General features: G+C 37.8%; 1 protein-coding gene across 1 annotated transcript; it reads right to left on the bottom strand.

The window, feature by feature from the left end:
- Positions 1-218: 218 nt before the first annotated feature.
- On the bottom strand, positions 219-27,156 carry C3H11orf97 (chromosome 3 C11orf97 homolog). Its single transcript, XM_031961022.1, has 4 exons — positions 26,808-27,156; positions 17,550-17,654; positions 3,247-3,372; positions 219-330 (listed from the first exon to the last, which is right to left on the bottom strand). Exons 1-4 carry the CDS (start codon positions 27,139-27,141, stop codon positions 326-328), a joined length of 570 nt encoding a protein of 189 aa, XP_031816882.1. The 5' UTR covers positions 27,142-27,156; the 3' UTR covers positions 219-325.

Raw genomic sequence — 27,156 nt, 5'->3', positions numbered from 1 at the left:
GAAGTCTTATTTTCACCATCATTTTGTAAACTTCATGTGAATAAATGCAGGAATAAATACATAATTTATATAAATCATGACAAATTCAAAAAGAACTAATGTTTTATAAAGCAAAGGTCTCCTACAATTCCTCATTATGGGGATCCAGGCTGGGTCTCCTCCTTTCATGAAATTGGAATGATTAGAGGCAAGAAAGAAATGACTGCCAACAAGAAAAATATAGACTAAAACATTTTAATTTTTTAAATAGATTGGGATATGTACTTAAGATTTCTTCTTAGCTCCTGGGACATCAAAAGAAATGACTTCTCAATGGAAGAGTTACTTATCCTAGAGGAAAGAAACATGAATACATAAGTAAATATCTTGCTTGGAGAGATGAGCCAAATTTTGTTCCATCATACTTTGAGGCAATTCTTACTTTTATTCCTAATAAAGGACAACTCATTCGATAGAGTCAGACTCTAGGAACCATGCTCAATGAGCAATTTTACTATCTTGTGAATTAAACTAACATATGAAATAAACTACATAAGGAAATAATAATAAAAGCCAAGTGGGGATAAATTGTTTTCATTTGATAATCCAAATATGTTTAAAAGCTATATTTATGCTACACTGCTTCCAAATTATTATTTTTAATAAACAAGGTGTATGATCAATTTACAAAAAGCGTACTGATTTTTTTTCCCAAAAGGACAAAAATAGAACAGAAGACTAGCTGAAAGATAAGATCCCAAGAAAAGTTAAAAGTTTGCTGGGTATCTAAATTTCAGCATATAAACTCAAAGGCCTATGAATTTTTAGCTACTAAAGATATGAAATCTAAAAAAAATCTCAACTAACAGTAGTTAGAGAAAAACCTTACTTTAATTGTCTAGGTTCTACATATAAAAGACTTCTGATTATTCAAGTTCTTGGTTCCTCTTGGCTATTCCTTCTCCTATTTGTATTAGGCTGACAATATTGATAGTTTATCTCAATTCATATCTATTTGACAGCTTTGACTAAAGAAAAAAAGTAATTTTTTTAATTATAGGAAGGATTTTTCATAGTAGTATAGGGAAAATGCTATATAACAAGTTAATAAAATCCATTCACAAAAAAGATGATTTTATATTATTTGTGGATTTCATCTCTCTGTTGCCCCCATTATCACTTACAAGGAAATACATATTTGGCATAGTCAGAGTATTTGCAGACAAAATTCATTTGTGTTTTGGATGACAGGGATAAAGATATTTAATCTTATTACGATTAAGATTATTCTTACATTTACTTATAAAGACACAAACATAATAAATTGAGTTGTTTATATATTGAATGTTTTTCTCCTAGTTTAAATAAATCATTCATAGAGATATTTTCAAAGAGAATTATTCATCTTAAAACTTTTATTTTTCTAAAACATTGAAGTAACACTTTCCATACTGTAAAATGGAATGAACCAAATTAAGAAAGGAAAGATGATAAATGATTGTGGATAAATTAGAGATCCAGGTAATCACAGTGGCTGAACTTATATTTGGGTAACTTTTTTTTGATCTCAGAGATTTTCTTGAGGGAGCTAAGAGTTAATCTAGATTCCTTATCCCAGCATTTCTCTAGTCCTGAAAAGTAGGTTATTTAATTTCCACTGGAATCCATGATCCTCTAGAATCTGAAACCAAGAGGAAATCCAAGAAACTTACTAGCTCAACAATGGGTCAGTTCTTCTTGGACTTCTGTAACTCTAGATGCTGGATCACCTGCTTTTAATCCTAATTAACCAGCTTTTTGAATTTGGGTTTACACTATTATGCTTGGTATCCTGGCTCTTCATGAATTGGATTTCTTGATCCTAAAGTCTAAGTTGGGTCCCTTCTACTTGCCAGTGGGCTTCCTCTATGGTAAATGTCTACATGATTGGATACAATATGATTGGAGATTTAGAGCTACAAAACACCTTGGAATTCAATCCTTTAGTTTTACTGGATTTAATTTTAATTTTATTTATCCCCCAAAGTTAATTAACTTGCACAAGGTCTGGGCTGTGCCTGAGCTAGGCTAGGTCTGACCTAGGCTAAGCTAGTCTTCTTGTAGCTTAGGTTTGATCGTAAAATACCTTTAATTGATACTACTGAGTGAAACTGAGTTGATGCTTTAACTTAATTAACATGATTTAATAAATAACCATCAGAGAACCCCTGGAACTATTCAAGGAGTAACATCATTATTCTCAGCCTTTAAGTCTATTAAGCCAATTAACACTCATGGAAAATTTTAAAGGAAAAATTAATTTAACTTGTATTGGGGGGAAGAGTTAGGCTATTGCTCCTCCCAGAGAAGCAATGTGGCAGAGCAGGAATTAGAACTCAGTTCCTCTTGACTATGAAACCAATACTTTAAGTAGAAGAATATTGACCCAATTAATCAATCACCTATTATTCCATTTGTGCCTTTGCTAGTCTTCCCAACTCCTTTGGATGGATACCTCAGATCTTTAAATTATTTAGGGTTCAATTAGCAGCATCTGAGCACCCCATTTGGATTCATTTTCTGGTTCTGGCCTCACATCTCCATGTGGCCAGTCCTAGATTCATAGACTTCCGTGCCTTGTTCCCAGCACATGTAGACCATGGGCCTTCAATCTTATAAATATGCTTGGATTATAAATTCTGACTGTTCCTCTTTGGCCTATACAACTGTCATTCAAATTCATTCCTGAAAAAGTCAGGAATGAATAAGATACTGCTCCTAATTTCACTGCCAGAGAGAGAATTCTATATTTGGTCCAGAATTTCCACAGCTGCCTAACTGCCATCATTGTGGCACAATAAATACTCATCCCTTTGTAGCACAATGATAATTATTTGTAATAAAATCAGAATAGTCTCTGCCTCTACTACTTTCTACACTGTACTTTCTATCTTTGCTTCCACTAGGTTGTATGATCATAGGTATCTAGCAATCTGAAGGAAATAGGGGATCTTTCTTTATTAGGACTCTGATGCTATTTCAGAAATCACATTTGAAAGAAAATAATGAATATAACTTAATATAAATTTCTATTGCATCAAGATGCTAAATTGATAAACTGCTATATTTTGAACACCAAATTAAAATGGATAAAACTAAACACTTCTTAATTAATGGAAACAAAGGGAAAAAAATCTATTCAAAGCTATCCTAATACAATATATCACATTAGTTCATAATCAAACATGCTTTCTTTTCATCTGAGCTAGAATATCATGTATATCTTACTTCTTATTCCTCCATGTCTGGAATAGTATTTAGGTTGTGGAAGTAAACTGTTTTTGTTCTGTGATCCTGGCTTCAAGCTTCCCACGGAGAAGTTCCTTTTAATGCTCCAGATCCCTTCCAGAGCCACTGTCAATATTTTTAAAAACAATAAAATGACTTATTTAGCTTGTTTTGCTTTCTAGTCTAAATAATAATAAAAAAAACCCCAATAACTTCTTACTGTTTTTAGAATTTTTTTAGTTTGTTGCTAAGTTTATTGGTTTCCTTGTTAAATCAAGCAAATAAAGTTATTTTCATTTAATAAGCTCTTATTAAATATTTTCAAAAATTTTAGTTAATTTCACTTACCTGTAAATAAGTTTGGATAAAAATCAGAGTAAAAACATACAGGACAAAACTTGTTGATAAATATAATAGAGCAAAAAGTAGTATGGAATAGTGGATCAGAGAGCAATTTACTGTGAGAGTTAGGAATACTTGGGTCCAAGGCCTGCCCCGGGACATACTGTTTTGTGAGCTGGCTATGATACAACCTGGTGCTCCAAATAGTTCTCTAGGAGTAGAGTTTCTCATTTGCTTTGATTAAGGTGGTTTCCTCCCACCAATGAAATTATAGTTCTGGACCAATAAATATGTAGAGCTAACTGGTGTATCTAACACTATTAAATTATATCAAGTGAAACCTCAGGCAGAACATATGTGTTCACAGAATTCTCCTAAGATTCAAATTTCCATGACCATCTAATTTTAACATAGAATCCTTGGAGGTAATTTTTGGAATTATTTCATGCAGTCAACCTTCTCTGTGATTTAATTCCTGGAAGTAGGATTTGCAAAATGAGTGATCTGGCCAAATGTGACCATGCCCAGTTCTCCTAATGAATCTAAGAATCTTTACAAATCCTTAAGTTGAGAGAAGTAAAGAAAACTCTAGATTTTATGGTTGGATCTTGGCTTCTACTTTAAAATAATTGTAGCAAGCATGTTTGAAAAGTAATGCTTACAATATATGCAGATAGAAATTAATATGTAAAACTCACAGGCTTTGTCAAGAGCTGCAATTCAATAAATTAATAATCTGCTCATGAAACTGGCACTAACTTAAAGGAGCAGCCTTAAACCTTTTTTTAAAATAGTATTTTATTATTATAAATTCTCAATAGTATTTTATGTTACCAATACATGTAAAAATGGTTTTCAACATTCATTTCTGTAAGATTTTGTGTTCCCAAATTTTTCTCCCTTTTTCCCTCAATACCCCTCCCAAAGATGGTAAGCAATCGGACGTAGGTTAAACATGTACAATATATTTCCATATTTGTCATGTGCAAAAGAAATGTCTTAAAAGTCCTGAAGTCAAAAAGGACTCATGGGTGTCCATAACACTCCGCCTCTGTGGAAAACAGGGAGTTATGGGCATATACAAAGAAACACAAGTTGTTTGTTTCTGGAGTTAATAACCAATGCTAAATAAATATTCTTCATAGGGCCAAGGCGGCAACCTTGCTCCTCATGGTTTCTAAAATGTCTTCATGGTATCAAGAATGTTTCATCATCAATCAATTAATCATTTATTTGTTAAGTACCTCCAATGGGATTAGACACTGTGCCAAGTTCTGGGTAATACAGAGAAACCACCTCTGCTCACAGGAGTTTAAATTCTATTGTAGCAAATCACATGGACACATATACCCCCAAATATACAAGGTAATAGGGAGGATGGAGGTGTTAGCAACTGAGGATGCAGAAGGGCAGATGTGGGAGACAGCATCTGAGCCAAGTTTTGAAGGAAGCTACAGATTTTGGGAAGCAGAGGTGAGGAGGAAGTACTATGGGCATGGCCACCAAGAGATGTATGGGAAGCAAGGCCGTTAGGGATTGTAACTAAAGAACAGCAAGGCTGCTAGCTTGGCAGATAGTAGAAGGGGTGAAGAAGAGCAATCTAGAGTACAGCTGGAAAGGTAGGATGGGGATTAGGTGTAAGGGCCCAAATAAAGCGATTTATATTTGATCCTAGAGGTAATAGGGGACCCTCCTATAATACATCACTTTATAGCTCTAGGACTTGGATCAAACCATTTAATTTCTTCGAGCCCCAGTTGTAAAACAAAGATAATAATAGTTACAACTATTGTCTACCTCACAGGTTGTAAGGAAAATATTTTGTTAACTGTGAAGCACTACGAATGTTTGTGACAGCCCTTTTTGTAGTGGCTAGAAACTGGAAACTGAATGGATGCCCATCAGTTGGAGAATGGCTGAATAAATTATGGTATATGAATATTATGGAATATTATTGTTCTGTAAGAAATGACCAACAGGATGATTTCAGAAAGGCCTGGAGAGACTTACACGAACTGATGCTGAGTGAAATGAGCAGGACCAGGAGATCATTATATACTTCAACAACAATACTATATGACCAGTTCTAATGGACCTGGCCATCCTCAGCAAGGAGATCAACCAAATCATTTCCAATGGAGCAGTAATGAACTGAACCAGCTACGCCCAGGGAAAGAACTCTGGGAGATGACTAAAAACCATTACATTGAATTCCCAATCCCTATATTTATGCCCACCTGCATTTTTGATTTCCTTCACAAGCTAATTGTACAATATTTCAGAGTCTGATTCTTTTTGTACAGCAAAATAACGGTTTGGTCATGTATACTTATTGTGTATCTAATTTATATTTTAACGTATTTAACATCTACTGGTCATCCTGCCATCTAGGGGAGGGGGTGGGGGGTAAGAGGTGAAAAATTGGAACAAGAGGTTTGGCAATTGTCAGTGCTGTAAAGTTACCCATGCATATAACCTGTAAATAAAAGGCTATTAAATAAAAAACAAAAACAAAAACAAAAAAACTGTGAAGCACTATGGGAATGTAGATAATCATAATACATTACTGTATCCAGTCACTGACATCTGTCAATCACTTAAGACACTAAGAAGGGGAATCAGTGTACATTGCTTTTACAAAATCAAACTCCTTGCAGTTTTTATCCATTCCTTGACTTGTGAATGAAGTGTCTGCAAACAGAATCCTTCCTTAGCCATCTAACAAGACAGGTTTTTATTTCTTTTCTTAAAACAGTTTCAAGGAAACTGACTCCACAGCCTCCTACTGTAAAGATCTTACAATGTGTAAGTTGTTCCTCATATCTAACCCTAAATCTCTTTCTGCAATACAAGCCAATCTCCTTTTCTTCTGTCCTGCCAGGAGGTAGAAAATTGCTGATCACTATCCTTCAGAGAATGGGCCTCCATTTTCAGCCAGTCAGTCCACAAGCATTTATTAAGGGCCCATTGTAATAGACACAGTCAGAAGTAACAAAGAAGACTGTGGTGAAAGTGTGGAGCTAGCCTAGTTAGGCCAGCAATTGTAAAATGTCTACATTTGATCCTCACAACAATCCCGGGAGTGGGTGCTATTATTATCTTTGTTTTGTAACTGAGGAAACTGAGGCAAACAGGGTTAAGTGACTTGCCCAAGGTCATACAACTTGTAAGAGTTTGAGGCCAGGTTTGAACAGAGGAAGATGAATCTTCCTGACTCCAGGCCCAGGGCTCTATCTACTGTGTCACCTAGCTTCCTAAGTTGTTTCACTCATCTCTTCATAACTCTAGTTGAGGTTTTCTTGGTCAGAATACTGAAAGGGTTTTCCATTTCTTTCTCCTGCTCATTTTACAAATGGGTTTAAGTGACAAGTAATAATTGTCTAAGGTTGGATTTAAATACAGGTCCCCCACTCTGAGAGCAGCCTGCTATCCATAGTGTCGCCTAGCTAGGTGTAACATCTAACGCTAGGAGTAACAGAGGAAATAGATTCAGGGTAGCCCTACACAGTGTGAAGGAACATAGTAGGGTCAATTTAAAAAAGTATAGGACAGAATTATGTACACAGCTTGATACAGCAGAATGGACAATTCTGGTGTCAAGGGAATCTGAATTCAAACTCCACTCTGACACTATCTGTTTAATATTGGGCAACTTGGTGGTTTTGATTTCCTCATCTATGAAACCGGGAATTGGGACTAGATGGCCTTTGAGGTCTCTCGTAGCTCTAGATGGATGGGACTACATCTAAGCAGCAGCTCTTCTCATTCCTGTATCTCCCCAGAACTAAGCAAGGTGCTTTGCATAAGGTAGATCCCTAAAACCTGCTTAAAGTGCATTAGATGGAATACATTTACAAAGCAGGTTAATTCATTTGTATTCTTTTAACCTCAGTTACAATAGCTGCCTCTGAATATATTATAAGTGTAATGAATATAAATACAAATGCACAGGAGTACATACAACACAAATAATATAAAAGCAAATAGGAATTGATCCATTTAATGCCTCTAGTGCCATGTTTAGGAAATGGGTAGGTTTGACACAAGAAAACTCATTTAGCTTGTTTGTAAAGTTATGAAAGATGTTTCTTTGTATCTGAGCAGGTCTGAAAGCATAGGTTCTCTATTTGTGACTGCTGTTTCCTTAGTAAGGTGAGCAAGCACAGCTTTTCCAGTTCAAAAAGAAAGCATCAGGGACACAGTGAGGGAGACAAGCAGCCTGAGTATAAGGGTTATAATGCAAGGTCCAAATAATATTATCGCCATTTTGCAGATGAGTAAGGGGAAGATTAGAGAGATTCCAGAGATGAGGGAGATTAAGTGACTGCCTATATAGCTATTTGCAGTTAATAAGTGGCAGAACCAGTTCTTCTGATCTAACTTTAGGACTCTTTTCTCTGTGAATTCAAGAAGAGCTTGAGCAATTAAGGACACTATGAGAAGGAAGGTAAGGGTCAGGAATCAGAGGCTTTTACTGAGTCTTAGAATCAAATGTGATTCCTTATCTTTTTATTTTGCTTTCTAGTCCTACATTTCTTACATATCCTGAACTGCCTGAGTTACCAACTCAGTATTTCTGCCTGAGCCTCCTAGATTTTGTACCTGATTTTGTGAAAAAGATAAGAACGATCATATATTCTTATTTTAGTTCCCTGAATACCATCTCTGGCCTGTAAAAATTGAGTAATAGATGCATTAAAAAGTTTAGAACAATATATTACATATTTTCCTAATATAGATGTGGTCTATAAGCTGATTTTTGTAAACTTAATAAAAGTATAATTAAAAAATAAATAATATACATACATACATATACATATATATATATATATATATATATATACACACACACACACATATATGCACACACACACACACACATATAAATTTGTCCTCAGAGACGTTTTGGCTTGACAATTATGTTGACATAACTTTGATGGAGAAATACTCTTAATTTTTCTGTTTGCATGAAGAAGGATATTGGACATGTAACGGGGGAAAATAAAAAAATAATTATTTTTTTTACAAAGGATATTGATGTATTAAATTTAAAGTATATCTTTTCTTTGAGGCACTCAAGTATTAAATTTTTTAAATCCTTTACTTTTTTCAAGAAAAGTTTGTCAAGTACCTGCTCTGTCCTAGTTGCTGGATGGTGGAGAGAGTTTAGATAAACTCTCTCTGCCCTCCAAGACCTGGCCCAAGAGAGACAGGAGAAGGCCCCTACCTATATGATAAGCATCTTAGAGATAAATGTCCTGCTGGGGAAGGGGCCAGTAACAGAGAAAGGGAGGGCCGTGAGCTGGCTTTTCTCTAAATGTGCCTAGTGGGAATTGAATGCATGGACATGCTCCTCTAGGAGTTGGTATTCAGGGCAGTTACCAACATAGAGACAATTAGCTGGTTAGCCACCTTAGCCATGCCAGGGTTCCTCCCAACATCAGGCCTGTACAGCTTGTCTCAGTAGTCTCTGGGGTTTCCTTTCTTGTTCTTTGCTTGAAGGAATGGTATGTTCTTAGGGTCATTCCAATTATTCTCTCTATCCCTTTGTACAATGAAGCCAGTCAGTCAATAAGCATTTTAAATTTAAGCATATTAAATGCCTACTATATGCCACTGTGCTAAGCACTGAAGATACAAAGAAGGGCAAAAACCAGATCTTGCCCTTAACAAGCACAGTCTAATAGGAGAGAAAACAAACAAAAAAATTGTATACATTGGATAAAAATTGGAAAAAAAAAAATACTCAATAGATGAAAGAGACTAGAAATGAGAAAGATTGGGACAGGCTTTCTGTTGAAGATAGGATTTTAGCAAGGGCTTGAAGGAATGCAGGGAAGCCAGGAGACAGAAACGAGGAAGGAGAGAATTCCAAGCATGGGAAACAGTCAGTGAAAATGCCTGGAGTCAGGAGATGTGATACCTTGCTAGAGGAGAAGCAAGAGTATAGATGGATGGAATCAGTGTCATGGGACCCAGGAGACCCTGGCTGGGGCAAGATGGGGGTGGGGTCCAGTCCAGAGACTGGAAAGGAAGGGAGGGAGAGTGGGACTTAGGTTATGAAGGGCCTTGAAGGCCAAAAAGAGGATTTTGTACTTGAACATTCTGACCAAAGCAAAGTGCCAGTTCTGTACTACCCTACCTTCTAAGACTTTCCAATCTGGGGCAGAAATGATTGTTTTGTCTAGGAGATTATTCTTACTCATGTAAGCAGAGTCTCTAGACTGCTTTGCTCACAATGCAGAGAATTAACATTAGTTGGTCTTTCTTCTGGGACAACCTTGATGCAAGGCTCTAGGCTGATATCTTGAAGTTTGAGACATTATTCCCCTGAGTCAGATTTAAATCAGGCCCTTCAACTCAAGCTTCAACAGAGACAGGCAGGCTTCAGATGGCTTACAACCTAAATACCAACTCTGATCATTCCTCAAATTGCCAGATCTGAGGACCTTGCTTGCCTGGGTGATGGGTTTTTTTGGTGGTTGTTGTTATACCAGACCTCCAACCACAAGTTCATTGATTTAGTAATAAACTTTTCAAATTCATTGCAAAAGGTACCAAGTTACCTGAGATATGTTATGAGCAAGAGAATTAATTCAGGATTTGTTGTGCCTCAATTCCCCTAATCGTCCTGCCTCAGTTCCCCTAATTTGTTCTGCTTCAGTTCCTTGAATTTCTCTGCTTCAATCCTCCTGGTTGCAACCCTTCCTTTCTTACCATTAGGACCGAGATAATTAGGACCGTAGAGATCTGGCATTCCGAAAGATAAGACTCCAGATGTCCTACCTCAGATACCTAATTGGCATCCTTTACCTCTATCTCTCCAGACTTCCTGTCTCTAACTGGACACCTCCTTAACTCCCAATAAGTAAGAATTTATGGTCCTACCCTCCAACCTGTCAGCATTGGATTGATGGTCCCTTCTTGGAAAGTCCTGCTCACCAGAGTTTGGATTCCACTCCCTTGCCTTTGTCTACCCTGATATATATATATATATATATATATATTTCATTGGAATCTCACATTCCTTGCTGCTGCTAAAGCTGAGGCTGCTGCTGAATGCTTTGAGACATCAGCCATAGGACCAAAATGGATCCTTTGGTCCCAGAAAATCTCTCCCTCTCAGAAACTCAAATAAAATATTAAAAACTCTAATCTCTATCTTGCCTTAGTTTCTTGGCATTACAGATTCATGATTTCATCATTTGAATACAAACAACCATCTCTGTGCTGGTCTGGAATCGGTCAGTTGGAAGACTCCTCCCTTCTTTCCCTTACTCTTCTTCCTCCATCCCCTTCCTGCTTTGTCTCTCTCCCTCTTCCACCATCCCTTATCATCTTTCCTCCTTTCCTTCCTTCCTTTCCTCCCTCTCTCCTTCCCTTCATTTCTTCTTTCTTTCCTCCCTCTCTCCCTTCCTTCCCTTCTTCTCTCTTTCTCCTTCCCTTTTATTCCTTTCTTCCTCCCTTCCCTCTTCTCTCCCTCCCTCTTTTTCTTCTTCCTTTTTTCCTTCCTTCCTTCCTTTCTTCCTACCCACCCTCCTTCCTTCCTACCTACCTTCCTTCCTTCCTTAAGGTCTTAAACCAAAACCAAGCTTATTCTAATTGGTCACCAATAGATCCTAGGCCAAGCCCCATTTTGTCGTTGTTTGGGTCCTGATTGACTCAGGTTGAATGTAAATAGCAGTCATTTCAGTTTTGTGCAGAAACTCTGAGGGCCTTCTCCTCCCAGATTCATTCATTCATTTGGACTAGGTGAAAAAGGAGATTCTTTTTTCAATTGCTATTTAACCTTAATCACTAAATGGGTGTTGCCTTAGTCAAAATGAAACCCCTTGAAGACCTTAGCTTAAAAAGGCCCATCCAGGGGTCATCTCTAGTCCTCTTGATCTATATCTTGCCATTGGACCTCTGGAGGCCCTGAAGGGGAAAGTGAGGCAGATGACCTTGCACAGTCCTTCCTCACTTAAATCCAATTCACTTGTATTTGAAGTCACCACCTCCTGAATGTCATGGTCCTCTTTGAGAAGGAAGGACAAAACATTTCTCTTCACTAATACATATACAGCAACTGTTCGATAATTCAGTAGTTGATCTTTGAGAATTGTTATTTCTGGCTAAACAATTTATCATATTGTGCTCTACCTGGTGATGAACCTCTCCAAGCTCAGTTAGACTAGATCTTGTATGATAAACAAAAAGAATATCATGAGCCCATACCTAAGGCCTTTCTAGTTTGGCAGAATCTGTCCCCAGACCTTGTGGTCCACTGGCAAAGGCTTTGAGAATCCCAGAACCCATGCCAAAATAAAGCAACGAAGGAAGAAGACTTGACCATAGAACAAAAGAAAACCAGTCTAAAGCCAGGGAAAATTTAAGACATTTACTAGTTTTGATGAGGTTTAGATTTAGGAAACCTAAATGAAATTAGAGTTTCTGGTGGTCAGGGAGTTAAATGATATGGTCTAGTGGCAGGTTCAGAGTTCAGGGAACCAAATGGAGAGGTTTGGCTCCCCTGCAACTCCTTGGGATTTGGCGCAAGAGTAGGGAGTTTTGGGGACTCCCTTCTGGCGGTGCAGAGGTTCTCTGTAAAGGAATCTACAGACCTGAAAACCTAGATTGATAAAACAGGTTTATTATGGGGATTGCAAGTAAGGTTAGAGTTGGTTAGGGAAATAGGGGAGGGTAAATAAAGGAGGAACCTCTGCAAAGAGAGGATTTTAGTTTGCCTCTTTTTATAATGAGAGCTTTGGCTACAAGCTGAAGGGGATTTGTGGGTGGAGTCCCAAGTTGGCTCCTCCCTGGATTTCAGCTTCAGCTAGAATTTGAATTGAATTCAATGAGTTTCAGGACTGAGCCAACCCCACCCCATAACAAAGATGAAACTGTTTGTCCTTTGGGGTGGGGTCCCTCACTGATATAGAGTTGAAGGAGATTTTCTCCTTTAAGGATTTTCAGTTTCAGGGTCACCTCTTCAGTCTCATAATAGTTAACTTGGCAGGAATTAGTTGTGGGGGAGGGCAAGTTTCTGCACTGATGGGGAGTTTCCACAAAGGAAATCCCCCAAATGAAATCATACATTAGGACTAGAGAGAAGTAGGGACGGTAGAGACAAAGAAAATAGCCATATCCCTAAAGTTGTATATGAAAATTTAGAAACTTCAGACATCTTAGTAATGAAGAATCCTTTTATTCCAAAGTGAAAGTTTATTATTATCTTTATACCACTGAAACGTGTTTAGGAAGGAAGTATTTCAGGAATACTGGAATCTACCAAATTCTTCCTTATTCTTAGAATCCCATGTATTTTTCTGTTAAGATTTTCATTTTAAAAAATCCGATCACAAGATTATATTTCTTTTTCAGGATGATGAAACTTACTATTATAAATTAATATTAAAAATACATACATAGCACAGTCTTACTTCTTTGCCCTATTTCCACTCACAATCCTGTCAATTTTGCAATCCTTATCTCCATTATCAGTGCCTCCTCTTTTCCATCATTCAATCATGATGACTGACCCACTACAAACGTACATTATCTAATATCAATTGAGCCTTCAATACAGCACAATAATCCCTTTATTTCGTAAAATTAATTCTCCAAGAAAGATGAGACTGAGTGTGGATGGAAGCCTACTTTTTTTTTTTTTTCTTCCCCTTTTTGGTCTGCTTTTTCCTTGCACTATATGGCAAATATGGAAATATGTTTAAAAGGATTTTATATCAGACTGCTTGCTGCCCCAGGGATGGGAAGATGAGGGAGGGAGAAAAATTTGGAACACAAAGTCTTCCTCCCTCTTTTTCTGTATTATCATTCATGCATATTTGTTTAGCGGCATATCTTCCCAGATGCTCTGCCCTAGACTCTCCTCCTCTTCCTCCTCTGTGCCCTCTCTCTTTCTGATTTCATCAGATCCTATGGATTTGATGTAAACTGTGTCCCCTATAATCTTTGGGGGGAGAAGTGTTGGAAAAGAATCTGTGGGGGATGGATGATTCGGGGTCTCAAACCCTTCTCACCTTTAGGAAGGGCATACCCTCCTGTCCACAAAAGAAACTCCCAAAATAAGCAATCTCTTTCAATTTGAATTGAACTGAATTGAAAATCAGTCTCTCATATTCATCTGGAATTGGCCCCTGACTCGGGGGCCAAAGATCAAAACAGCCCCAATATATCTAGCACTGTATGCCCAGAAAATTCGCATAAGTCCTAACAGGCTTTTGCCCACTGATGAAGATATTTTCTTCTCAGTGTAAACCCATCTTTGCAATAGTCCCAATAGGACCTTGCCCACTAAGAAAGCAGTCTTCTTAGCATAAATAAACTCATTCTTTGCTACAAACCTCTTGCCTGTATTTATTGAGGTTTGCAAATTCTTTTGCAAAACCTGCACAACCAGTCAAGGCGATCCCATGGCTGTTAGGGGATCTCTTACCCTTAATTCTTGCACCTCATCAGTTTCAGTTATCACATCTATGCAAAAGGATTTGACAATCCAATATCTAATACCAGTCTCTAGTACCACACATCACTAGCTGCTGGTTAGATATGTCCAGCTAGAAGTCCCCCCCAGTCATCTCAAACTTTACATGTCCAAAATGGAACTCATTACCTTCCCCATTCATTATCCATTTTTTTTCCTTCAGAATTGCTTATTTCTGCTGAGGGTACTAAAATCCTTCTAGTCTCCCAGGTTTATAACCCTGGAGTCATCTTCAACTCTTCCTTATCCCTGACTTCCAATCCAGTTAGCTGTTAAATCTTCCTTCACAATTGATTTGGCATCTATCTCCTTTTCTTTACTTACTTGGCTACCACCCACATTCAGACTCATCACCTCTTGCATGAACCTTCTAATTAGACTCCTGACTTGTAGATTCTTCCTCCTCCAGCTCATCAATCACCAAAATAACCAAAAAGCACATTTGACTGTCATTCCATTCCCAAGAATTTTTGAGGTTCCTTATTTTATCTTAGATGAAATACAAGATTTTAGTCTATTTTTTAGGTTTATTTCATGCTAATCCCCTTCGTGTACACTATGCTTAGTACAAACTAGTCTCCTTGTTATTTCCTAAACTCAGCTTATCACATCTGACCTCCATGCCTTTTCTCTGTCTTCCTCTAGGCTTGGAATGTATTTTCTCCTTATTTCCAATTCTTAGAACCCTCCATTCCCTTCAAGGACCAAGTGACATCTTCTAAGAGAATTGCTTTGTTTTCACAATTACTCTTACTAACTATTTCCTCCCCATGTATTCTATTCTCTCTCTCTCTCCTTTCACCCTGGCCCTCCTCAAAAGTATTTTGCTTCTGACTACCCTCCTCTCCCTCTCCTTCCTCCTCCCCCAATCTGCCTCCCTTCAATCAGCACCCCACTCTCACTCCCATTCCCTTACCCTCCTATGAGAATAAGATAGGTTTTTTCCAATTGAGTGTTGGTTATTTCCTCTGCTGAGCACTTTTTATTTTATTTTTTCCCCTTTTTTATCCTCCCCACCTCCCAAGCAGGCTACAGTTAAGCACAAATTGATTTATATATCTGTGTGTACGTACCATGTATGATATATATATGTTATACACTCACCCCCACCCACAGACTCACACATATGTACATATATCCATAGGTACACATATATAAATCTAGGCCTGGCATTCCTAATCAGCTGAGGTTCACTCAGTCTTCCCAGACTCAGACCCCAGCTCCATAGAACAGTCCAGGAGGTGAAAGTTTCTGTGGTTCTGGCTGAAGCTCCAGTCACACCCAGCTAGCCCCGGGACTCCCCATTTGGAGTTTCTCTGGAGCTAGCCTGAAGTGACAAGGGTTAAGGCTGGGGTCTGTCTTTGAATCTTCTTGAGTTGTACCAGGAAGACTCCAGTTCTGCCCCAACTCTTCTTTGTTTTTTACTAGTCATTCAAATAAATTATTTCTGTTTGTGAGGGAAATCTGGAGAGCTTGAGATTTACTGACCAACTACACAATTTCCCCTGAATCCTTCCCTGTTGTTTCCTTTTTGAGACAATTCTGATGAGTAAGATTCCTTGATTGCCCTTCATCTCTCCCCTCTTCCCCCCTTCATTGTAAAAGCTTTTTCTTGCCTCTTTTTCCCCTTTTATATGGGATAATTAAGGGAATTACTTTGTGAACTTTTTAGCTATTTTTTAGTATGGGGCAGTGGATGTGGAGGCAAATGGTCTGTATTCACATTCCTACCTTTTCATTATTGATGGGAATTTAAGTCATCTGCTTTTCACTGATTCATGTGTATAATGAAGATGGTTGAACTAGATGACCTCTAAATTTCCTTCCAGCTCTACATATATGAACCCTTGTATAACTCAGCTATTTAAATGTTGTATTTTCCAGGAGGATTTGTTTTTCATTTTGTTTTTATATCCAAAATACAAAGTGTACAGATTAAGCACTTAACAAATATTTGTGGGATTAATTTAGATTAGACTGGAGATATAAACCTCTATTTTTTCCACACAAACTATCCTACCTAAAGAATTTACAAAATCCTTTATGAACTGATCATCATTAAGTAATGGAAAAGATACAAGTACCTCTATGGTAGCCTAGTGGTACTTTTGAACTGGGGCAGCTAGGGACACAGTGGACAATGGTCTGGGACCTGGAGTCAGGAAACATTATCTCCCTGAGTTCAAATTTGGTCTCGGGCATTTATTAGTTGTATAATTACTCTAGGCAATTCACTTAACTCTGCCTTACGTTCCTCTTTAGTAAAATTACCTCCACTCCATTATTTCTGACAACAAAACCCCAAATGGGATCAAAAAGAGTCAGACAAAATTGAAGAGCAACAATGATATAGCTCAATGTAATTAATACTGACTTTCATGGTCCTTTCTTCCTTGGTCTGTTTTAATCCTAAAGTTGTTTATGTTTGTGTATTCCATAAGCTGTTCTTAGTACCCAACCTCTCTGAAACTGCTGTTGCTTTTTTTTTTTAATCTTTTTTATTTTCAAAATACATGCAAAGATAGTTTTCAACTTTCACCCTTGCAAAACCTTGTTGCAGTTGCTTTGAAAACACATTTTGTGCGACCTCTAGTGGGTATTAATAAGTATTCATCAACTTCACTGATAGATAAATTCTTGGAAAATGTGTACAAATGGAAATTTTATAAATTGAATAATGTTGCCCCATTGATTTACATGATTTGAGAGTTGTTTTTCTACTAAAATTTTGGAGTTCAAGATATAAACTTTTTAACATCATACATGAAATGGAGAAACAATTTTCCTAACGAAACTAACAATAATATTATAAATCAAAGACTATACTGAGTACTGAGCAGTGGAGGTCAATGTAAAAGCAGATCTTCAAATAATATCAATGTTCCAATATAACATTTGTGAATGATCACCTAAAGCAGGGCTTCTTATATGGTTTTCCATTCACTACCCTTTTTTGACTGAGAAATTTTATGCAACTCTGGGGATCTATGTATATAAAAAGTAGATATACAAATCAAATATTTACTGGTAACAAATCATAATTTCATGATCCCCACATTCAGTTACATCCAGAACCAGAAGTAAGATTCAGTCAGCTCTAACTAAAACATACAAATATATATGTGTGAGTTTATATCATGTCACTGACGAATACAGATGATGCAAGGTCTTTATGTTATTATTATCTTCATAGTCACATTTATTAAAAGAAAAATAATGTATATTTTCCATTTAATTAAAAAATGCTTAAAATGTTGCCGTTTAACAGACTTTTGAAATACAAAGAATTTAAGTGATCATTTTTAAACACAAAGGCTTTTGTTTGTTTATTTAAACTCAATTATTGTGGGGAGATTATAGTTCATCTGGAAAAACCCAAAACAAAGACCCTTTCCCCCAAAGGCAAAAACACTATCTTCAAGTGGACAGCTTAGTTTTCCTTTCTTAAACATACATTATTAAGCATAGACTTTACCTGTAGAAGGATTTTTGATGTGGCATTCATCTCTTTGAATAAAAAGTTCTTCTTCGAGCACTTCTTTAATTCTCTTATGTGGCTCACAATATAGGAATTTTTTCCCTAGTAAGACATTAACAAGATAGGTTATTTACTATTAAAAGAAAAAAAAAATGCAGTGGTTAACTGTCCAAAATTTTACATATTCATCAAATATAAAACTTTGAAAAGCTATCTCTGTCATCTGCATGTAAATAGTGAATAATTTATCCTAGAATCTCACATTTCTTGCATTGTAACAATCATAGAGGCACTTATTTTCATTATGGTTAGTGAACATTATATATAGCCTTAGATAAGTTGCTGCTGTATATTAAACCTACCAAGACTACTACCTAATTTTTTCAGAATTTTGAGAGAATAATAGCAAAGTTGTTGTGCAAGTTATATTTGGGGACAGAAAACTCTAGTTTGTCTGAAGCCCAGAGGTTGTAGGGAAGGAAGAAATATGATATAATACTAGAAAGGTGGGTGGAAACAAGAGTGTGGAGGAGCAGGAATGCCATACAAAGGAGTCTGAACTTAATTCAGTAGACAATAAGGGACCATGGTAATTTTCTTAGCAGAAAAGTGACATGAATAAGTCTATATGCAAAGAATAATCCAGCAATGGTAGAAAAGATGGATTAGAATAGGGAAAAAAAGTAGAAGACTTATTTGGAAAAGTAATGCTTTTTTTAGTCATCGTGTATGGAAGAAAATAAGCATTTATCAAGTCCTCTTGAAAATCTGGAAAATCTGCATAAAATTGGCCCTCCTTTTGTACCAGAGAAGAAGTCTGAATTATTATGGAGTTTCTAAACTTATTCTGAGTCATCTGTTGGCCATCCTATTTCATCTGTGGCTTCCACAAAATTTCTCCAAAATTCTCATTTAATTTCTTATGACAATCCATGATATACTGAAATTGTGATAGGGAAAGTCACAATGTGGAAGGAATAACTGTACCAGTAACTGTGCTAAATACTATACAAATATTATCTCATTTGATTTTTATTAATAGCGCTCTTGTTATCCACAGTCCTCTGGAAACTGAGGCAGACAGGTTAATTGATTTTCCCAAAGTCATACTGCTAGTAAATATCTGGTCACATTTGAACTCAGGTGTTCCTGACTCCAGATTCCAGACCCAACTGTCTATCCACTGTACAATCTAGCTGTCTTAGATGCCCAATGAGGACTTATATTACCTATTACAGTCAAAGGGATAGAAATATTTCAGAGATGGACTTGAAAGATGATGGAGACATAAGATGAAAAAAATGTTGCCATAGACTGAACTGATTTGCCATAAACTTTGAAGTGCAAAATAGAAATGAAATTTTTAGCATCATATGTGAAATAGTGAAACAACTTTCCTAACAAAGCTAACAATACTGTAGCTGAAACTCACTCAGGGAAGTGAGTGAGATTGCCAAAGAAGGGAATATTGATAGAAAAAGATCAAGGACAGGCCCTTAGAAGATGAGGACCCTATACTGAACGGGCAGAGAATAAGTGTTCAAAAAGCAGGAGGAAAGCTAGGATGACATAGTGTCTCTTAGGTCAAAAGAAGAAAAAACAATCAGTAAGATGGAGTTGTCAGCAATGTAAAAGCTGAAAATTCAAGAAGGATGAAGATGTGGCATAGTAGAGTAGTAGATTGTCAGGAAGACCTATGTTCAAATCCTATTTTGGTCATTATCTGTGTGATCTCTTTGTGTCGCAGTTTCCTCATCTGCAAAATGAAGAAATATTTTTAAAAAATGTAGAATGAGGTTCAATGGTCTCTGTTGGGTCACTTACAATTTTAAATCTATAATCTTATGATTTCAACACTGAAAAAAAAAAAGTCATTAAATATGGCAATTAATAGGTCACCGTGACCTTAGAGAAAGCAGTTTCTTTAGTATTATAATAGGGTAGCAGGGCTAAAGCTAAATTTCAAGCTGTGATGAAGAGAGCAGGAAAGCAAGTAAATGGAGACATCAAGTTTAGACAACTTTTTTCTACAAGTTTAACAGTGATGATGAGGAAAGAGCTGCGACAGTATCTAAATAGATGGATCAAGGGAAGGCATTTTTTTTTTTTCTTTAAGTACTGTAGAGACCTGTCTGAGTTTGTGTAGTAATAATATGACCAGGAGTCAGTGGAAAGGAAGAGGTGGCAAGGATGAGAAAAAAATAATGACTTCTGGAAGAAGATCCTGAGGAGATAAAAAAAGATTGAGATCAAAGGCAAAGGTGGAAAAATTAGATTAGATGTTGAATGACACCTCCTTCTCTTTGGCCTGAGGGAAAGGAGGAGAAAGTGAAGGAGGGTACTGATAAATTTTGAGGAATTAAATTGGGAAAATGAGAGAATTGGGATAACCTAATTTTTTTCAAAGAAGTTGGAGGAAAGGTCATCCATTGTAAATGTGGGCTCTGGGGTACAGCTAGATATTAGAAGAAAGAAGAAAAGGTTTGGAACAATCTCTGTTGGAAATAAGAGAGGATTTCATCAGTATGGAAAATAAGGATTGTTTAGCATCTGTTAATATACCATTAATTTCTAAAGGGTGAAATCATATATCTTTTCTGTCTTTTTTCAACAGCCCAGGATCTGAGACCTTAGCACTTAGATATTTTTAAATGCTTCAATAATTTAAGGATTCAAGAATTCATCAATATGATTCCCTTCCTCACTGCTCCATTTCAAAGTCTTTATCTTGGTAACTAGTCCTTATGAGTTGAAGTGGACAAAAGAATTTATTGCCTGGTACCCAGTTTTCTGGTGATGAGCCTTTCTGGATTGGCTAGTCCCCAGTCAAATAGTATGTTTATGGGAAAGAAGAATTCAAAGCCCTTATCTCTAGTGTATTTTTGTTTTAATATGAGAATTTTCAGTTGCTCAGGAAATATAGTGTGACAAACAAGATAAAAGAAACAACCCCTGTTCAAGAAGGGTTGTTAGATGATTATAGAAGGTGGAAAAAAGGCAAAATTTCTATTTATTCTCTGCCAAGAAAAATGATCTCTGAATTCTGATCAAATCCTATTTCATTCTCCAGAAATATTGTTCCAAACTTTTTCTGCTTTCTTCTAATCATGATTCATACTTCAAGGCCAACTTATAGTAGACAGCCTCACATTCTAGTAAATGAAAATGCATTGAAACCTCCAGTACTCTGGCTAATAGTTTGTAGGATATTCCCTCTTTTTGAAAATTGGATCATTTTCTTTACCCCAGTTCTGGTGTATTTCTGTTTCCCAAGACCTTTCAAAACTCACTAACAATGATCCATTCTTTCAGTGTCCTAGGATGAAGTCATCGAGGACAGCTAGATCCTGTATTATTATCTCTCTGCTAATCTTGAATCTCAGGTTCTTTCTTTTACTTGGCCATCTTAGCTCTGCCCAGCTAAAGCATTTACTTTTTTTTTTAATTTAATAGCCTTTTATTTACAGGATATATACATGGGTAACTTTACAGCATTAACAATTGCCAAACCTCTTGTTCCAATTTTTCACCTCTTACCCCCCCACCCCCTCCCCTAAATGGCAGGATGACCAGTAGATGTTAAATATATTAAAATATAACTTAGATACATAATAAGTATACATGACCAAAACATTATTTTGCTGTACAAAAAGAATCAGACTCTGAATTATTGTACAATTAGCTTGTGAAGGAAATCAAAAATGCAGGTGTGCATAAATATAGGGATTGGGAATTCAATGTAATGGTTTTTAGTCATCCCCCAGAGTTCTTTTTCTGGGTATAGCTGGTTCAGTTCATTACTGCTCCATTAGAAATGATTTGGTTGATCTTGTTGCTGAGGATGGCCTGATCCATCAGAACTGGTCATCATCTAGTATTGTTGTTGAAGTATATAATGATCTCCTGGTCCTAAAGCATTTACTTTTTTAAAAAAATCTTTTCTTGCTAAGCTTGAATCTCAGCTTCTTGATGATCATTTTAAGTTCTTCTCAGTTCAAAGTTCATTTTTGACTAAGAAAATAGAAGCAAAATAAGTTTTAAGCAATTCTGCCTTCTGTGTATTCTTGAATAATATCTTCTAATCCACTTTGAACAATTATGCTCTCTTTGATTCTCTTTTTTCTCATATTTCATCTCCTAACTAATTGAAAGTCTTCATGTTGGGATGAAAAAACAGATGGATAAAAGAAAAGGAAAGGATGATCACTTGGGATCACGGTAAGTTCCTCAAGATCAAGTAAAAAGAAAACATATTTTCTTTTCAAGATTTTCAAGATCACTAGCTCAAGACAATCGCACAGTCAATAAAGAATTTTAATTTGATATTCTGGAGAGCAGTTTAGAAATATGCTCAAAAGGCTATCAAATTGTGTATACCCTTTGATCCAGCAGTGTCTCTACTAGGCCAAAGAGATCAGTACCCACATGTGCAAAAATATTTGTAAGCTACAATAATTCAGAGTCTGATTCTTTTTGTACAGCAAAATAATGTTTTGGTCATGTATACTTATTATGTATCTAAGTTATATTTTAATATATTTAACATCTACTGGTCATCCTGCCATCTAGGGGAGGGGGTGGGGGGGTGAGGTGAAAAATTGGAACAAGAGGTTTGGCAATTGTTAATGCTGTAAAGTTACCCATGTATATATCCTGTAAATAAAAGGCTATTAAATAAAAAAAAAAAAATATTTGTAAGCATTTGTTTGTAATTTGTAGTGGCAAGAAACTAGAAACTGAGTGGATGTCCAAAAGGTGGGGAATGGCTGAATAAGTCATGGTATATAAATATTATTTTTCTATAAGAAACTATCAGCAGGATGATTTTAGAGAGACCTGGGAAGACTTACATGTACTGATACTGAGTGGAGCAAGCAAAACCAAAAGAACATTGTACATGGTAACAAAATTATGTGATGATCAACTGTGATGAATTTGACTCTTCTCAACAGTGAGGTGATTCAAGGTGATTCAGATGGAAAATTCCATCTGCCTTAAATCAAAAGAGTTCTGAACACCAGAATCATTTAAAAATGTAATTAGGAAATATTTAACAAGAGGAATAAAAACATAATAAACCACAGATAGTGTTAATATGTAGTTTTCTGAGTCAAAATGTATGACTTGGAGGGATCCTTATATATATTTATATTTTAGCTTCTCCCCACTGCTTTCAACAAATCTGAGCTGTTCCCTTGTATAAATGCCTACCTTTAATGCAAATTTTCTCCAAGTAAGGCTCTATATCATAATCTTGGTGTAATGTCTTTGGAATAAAAGTTGCATTTGATAGAAAGATCAACAGAGAGGCCCATGGCAGGTCATAGCATAATTTCAATGATAATCTATGTGTAAAAAGTAAAGTAACAGATACCATTTAGGAAATATGTGAACTGAAGAAGTGGCTGAATCATTAGTAATTAGGGATAACAGAGGAGAAGATGTGTGGAAACCCAAATTCTAAATTTATAATGTTAGAAAAAGATTGGCAGCTAGGTGGTCCAGTGGTAGAGTGCTGGGAGTGGAGTCAAGAAAACTCTTCTTCCTGAGTTCAAATATGGCTTCAGACAGTCACTAGCTGCATGTGACCCCAGGGCAAGTCACTTTATTCTGTATGCTTCAGTTTCTTCATCTGCAAAATGAGGAAAATGGTAAAAAAAAAATCCAGCATCCTTGCCAAAAAAAAGGAAAAACACCAGCCTAATGGGGTTATGAAGAATTGGTTAAGACTGGGAGATGACTCAAAAACAACAAAAGAAGATCTCTAGCACCTTCTATCTGGGGATCTCTGGAAGAAGGATTGAAAGGATAATGAGAAGGCATGTATGTATAGTAATCTGGCCCTTTGGTGGAACAGCATGTCAATGAGATTACAGTTCCATTGAATTATTGAAATACTAATGTAATATTAAGGGGGAGATGCAAGAGAAAGTGGAGAGGCAGATGACATGGGGTTTATTGTAGGCTCTGTCACTAACTACTAATGTAACACAAGAAAAGTAATTTAATTTCTGTGGTTGGCATGATGGTCTCTAAATGTAATTTCTGGGGTTCCTAGAACTTTAATATTCTCATAGAATGTGACTTTCACTGTACTCTGAACTAGAATACTATGCTTAGTTTTAAGTTCCACAGAGGCAGTATTATATAATGGAAAAAAAAATTCTTTTGTCATCTGGAAAAATCCAGACAATACATGGGTTATCATCTCTCTAGGGTAATGTAATCAGAATGATAAGGGTCTTCTAAACATCAGTGAAAAGAGATAGAAATGTTTACCCTCAAGAAGTAATTATCACCATATATTTTTCAAGATTTAAGAAGATCAGTCTTGTGGAAACCAATTCCTAACTATTATTATAGGACTTTTAAATCTCCTCTAGTTCAAGAGATTCTCCAATTTATTTTATTGATTGAAGACTGAATGGCTTACTTTGTTAAGAAGGTGTATATTCAGGGGCAGCTAGGTGAGTCAGTGGATAAAGTACCAAGCTGAAGTCAGGAGGACTTGAGTTCAAATATGACCTCAGACACTTCCCAGCTGTGAGACCCTGGGCAAGTCATGTAACCCCAATTGCCTCAGGGGGAAAAAAAAAGTTATATGTTTCCAATTACTAGATATTGTCAAGAAGAGGGTAGATGATCAATTATTGGTGAGTGATATTGGCAAGACTTGGGAGATAGAACAGACAAGATCTGAAGTCCCTTCAGCAATCTCTTCCAACTCTAATCTTAGGATTCCAGTTAAGAGGCAGCTAGATGGTACAGTAGATAAAGCAAGGGCCCTCGAGTCAGTCAGGAGACCCCGAGTTAAAATCCAACCTCAGATGCTTAACACTTCCTAGCTGTGTGGCTCAGAGCAAGTCACTTAACCCTAATTACCTCTCAAAAATAAAGAAATAAAAAGATTAGGATTCCATGTGGTAGAGATACTGACATTGCAATGAGTGAATGAGTGAAGGTGACCTCTAACCTAAAGTAACTTCTGAACCAAAGTTCTGTGGTTCTAAGAGTAAAGAATATAGCTAGAAATAAGTGAATTTCAGGATTGTTTTTGCAGATGAGTATTATCATTTACAAAGCAGGTTTCTCATACATTGTATCTAGGATATACTAGGACATATTCAACATATATAGGACTGCTTGCCATCTACGGGAGGGGGTGGAGGGTGGGAGGGAAAAATCGGAACAGAAGTGAGTGCAAGGGATAATGTTGCAAAAAAAATTACCCTGGCATGGATTCTGTCAATAAAAAGTTACTATAATTAAAAAAAACAAACAAACAAAAAAACAAAGCAGGTTTCTCCTAAACCTCTTATAATAATTGCAATTTCACATGTTATGCATGCAATTCAACTGAAAAGCATTTATTAAGTACCTGCTATGTGCAAAGCACCATGTTAAAATGAGGCTAAAAAGACAAATCTGAAAGTTTGATCCATATGTGATAAAATAGACATTCAAGTTAAAAGGAAAATATTTTCATCTTCATTTCATTTCTGTCACTCACTCTTAGATGCTCAAAGAAACATTTTTTTTCTGTCCCTTTGAAGAAATATGTTGAAAACCATTTTTCATCAAGTATCATCTCTTTTTACAGATTAATATAATAGAAAATTTGATTTGATTTATAGAATATACATAACATCTACTAAAGTGCGATGAGGGGGAGTTTTTATTTTTTAAGTTTAAGGAGAAAGTTAATGAAAAATGAATTGGCTTAAACTCCCTTGGAAAAGAATTTCAATAATAATACTATTCCTTGAATTAATAACATTTCTTTTGAAGTCTATATTACATTAATTCACTTTACTGCAGAACTATCCTAAGAGGCAGTCCCCAGATTAATAAAGAAAAGTCTGGTGACTTTTCCCGAGATCACATAGCTAGTTAGTTGCAAAGTCCAGATAGCAGGCCAAGTCTAAAAGGTCCTACCACTACACCCTGCTATTATCCAACAGTCAAAAAGATTTAAACTTTTATATTCCTTCTAAGGACTTATGGTATTGTATGATCATTTTAGCAAACAAAAATATTTAATAATCTGAAGAAATTCTTAAGTGACACAAATGCATAATATTTTTCACTTGAACTCAATCTAATGAGATTGTTTAATAGAAGAACCATTATTAGGCCTAATAGGGCTGGCAAATAAAGATTCTCATCATTATTCGGCGATTTGTTCTGACTCTGATGAAGTCTCAGGAGGGTATGCGGTCTGTCACTAAGGCAGAGTGGTTGCTGAAGTACTGGATGCAGAGGGACAAAAAAATCTCTAGAGGGGCAATCAAGCACAGTACTAAGAAAACCTGGAAACCTACTGTGTTCCTCTTTGGACTATTGCTTCACCCTTATCATTCCTAAGCACGCGTTGATTGCTTACAGGGAAGGAGGCACTGCAAAATAACTGTAGACCAAGAAACAGTATATCATTGTGGCTCCGAATCGGAGCGGGGCCAAACCCTGCACGTGGGAAACAAGCCTTTGGGTTTGTAACAGCCGGCAGTCTCGCTTAGATGAGACGAACGCCCGAGTGCCGACAGCATTAATACAACTAAGGGGCTCTGACGAGGCTTAAGTCACAAATGCGAAAAACCCGCAGCGGGGTGGGAGGGGGAGCGCGGGTCGGGCGGGGGAAGAAGCCTGGCCTCGACGCCTCTCGGACCCAGGCGAGAAGTCCTGGTCCTGCCCCGTCCTCACGCAGTCAGCAAGTCACTTTCCCGTCATGCTAGGGAAAGGGTCTCGCAGAACAACCCAGGCCCCCGCTTCACAAAAGAGGAAACAGCGCTCGGAGACGACATCTGACCTGGCCAAGGCCAGAGGGCACCGGGTTTGAAGTCGGAGAGCCTGCGTTGGATTTCTGGCTCTGACACGAGCTGCGTGGCTCTGGGCACGCCCCTCCGACTCTCGCGGGTCTCACTTGACTCATCTGGGAGACTTTTAGTCCAGATGCCCCGCAGCTCCTGTCGGCCCGGGGCCTGAGGGGGCTACAAAGGCCCTGGTTCTATCGGCCGCCTCCCAAGTATTCGGACTCCAAACCCAGAACCTTCAGAACCCGCCGTCGGAATGCCTCAGTTTCCTCCCCGCACAGCCAGGAGCCCGCGGAGGCCCCGTGCGGGGCTCCCGCCGGTGCCGGGGCGCCTAGGCGCACGCCGGGGCACATTAAGTAGCGCCCGCGGGTTTCGGGGGGCGAGGGGAGGCTCTCGTTCCCCGGCCCGCCCAACACAGCCCGGCCTGGAGCGGGTCCGTACTCACAAGGCTTGCCGCGCTCCGGGTGACACCCGCCGCTCAGCTCCCCGCAGACGGCGCACGCGACCCCCGCCGGCTGCGGGGGCTGCGGGGGCTGCGGCCGCTGTTCCCGCTCCGCCTCCTCGCCCTCGCGCTCGTGCTCGTCTTGGTCCTCCTCCTCCTCCTCCTCGTCCTCGTCCTCGTCCTCCTCCCGCATCACTGTGGCCGCCGCCGCCGCCGCCGCCGCCGCCGCGGCCTCCGTGCCCCTCATGTCGCCGAGGGCCCTCCCCTCCGCCGCGTCTGAACTATTCTCGCAGCACCACTCCGGCCGAGCCAAGCGGGAGGCGTCCCCGGTTGCCATGGAGACGGCGGAATC

Source organism: Sarcophilus harrisii, chromosome 3 (assembly GCF_902635505.1).
Source record: "Sarcophilus harrisii chromosome 3, mSarHar1.11, whole genome shotgun sequence".
NCBI lineage: Eukaryota > Metazoa > Chordata > Mammalia > Dasyuromorphia > Dasyuridae > Sarcophilus > Sarcophilus harrisii.
Note: the sequence above shows the minus strand (reverse complement) of the source record. Positions and strands in the feature narration are given on the sequence as shown.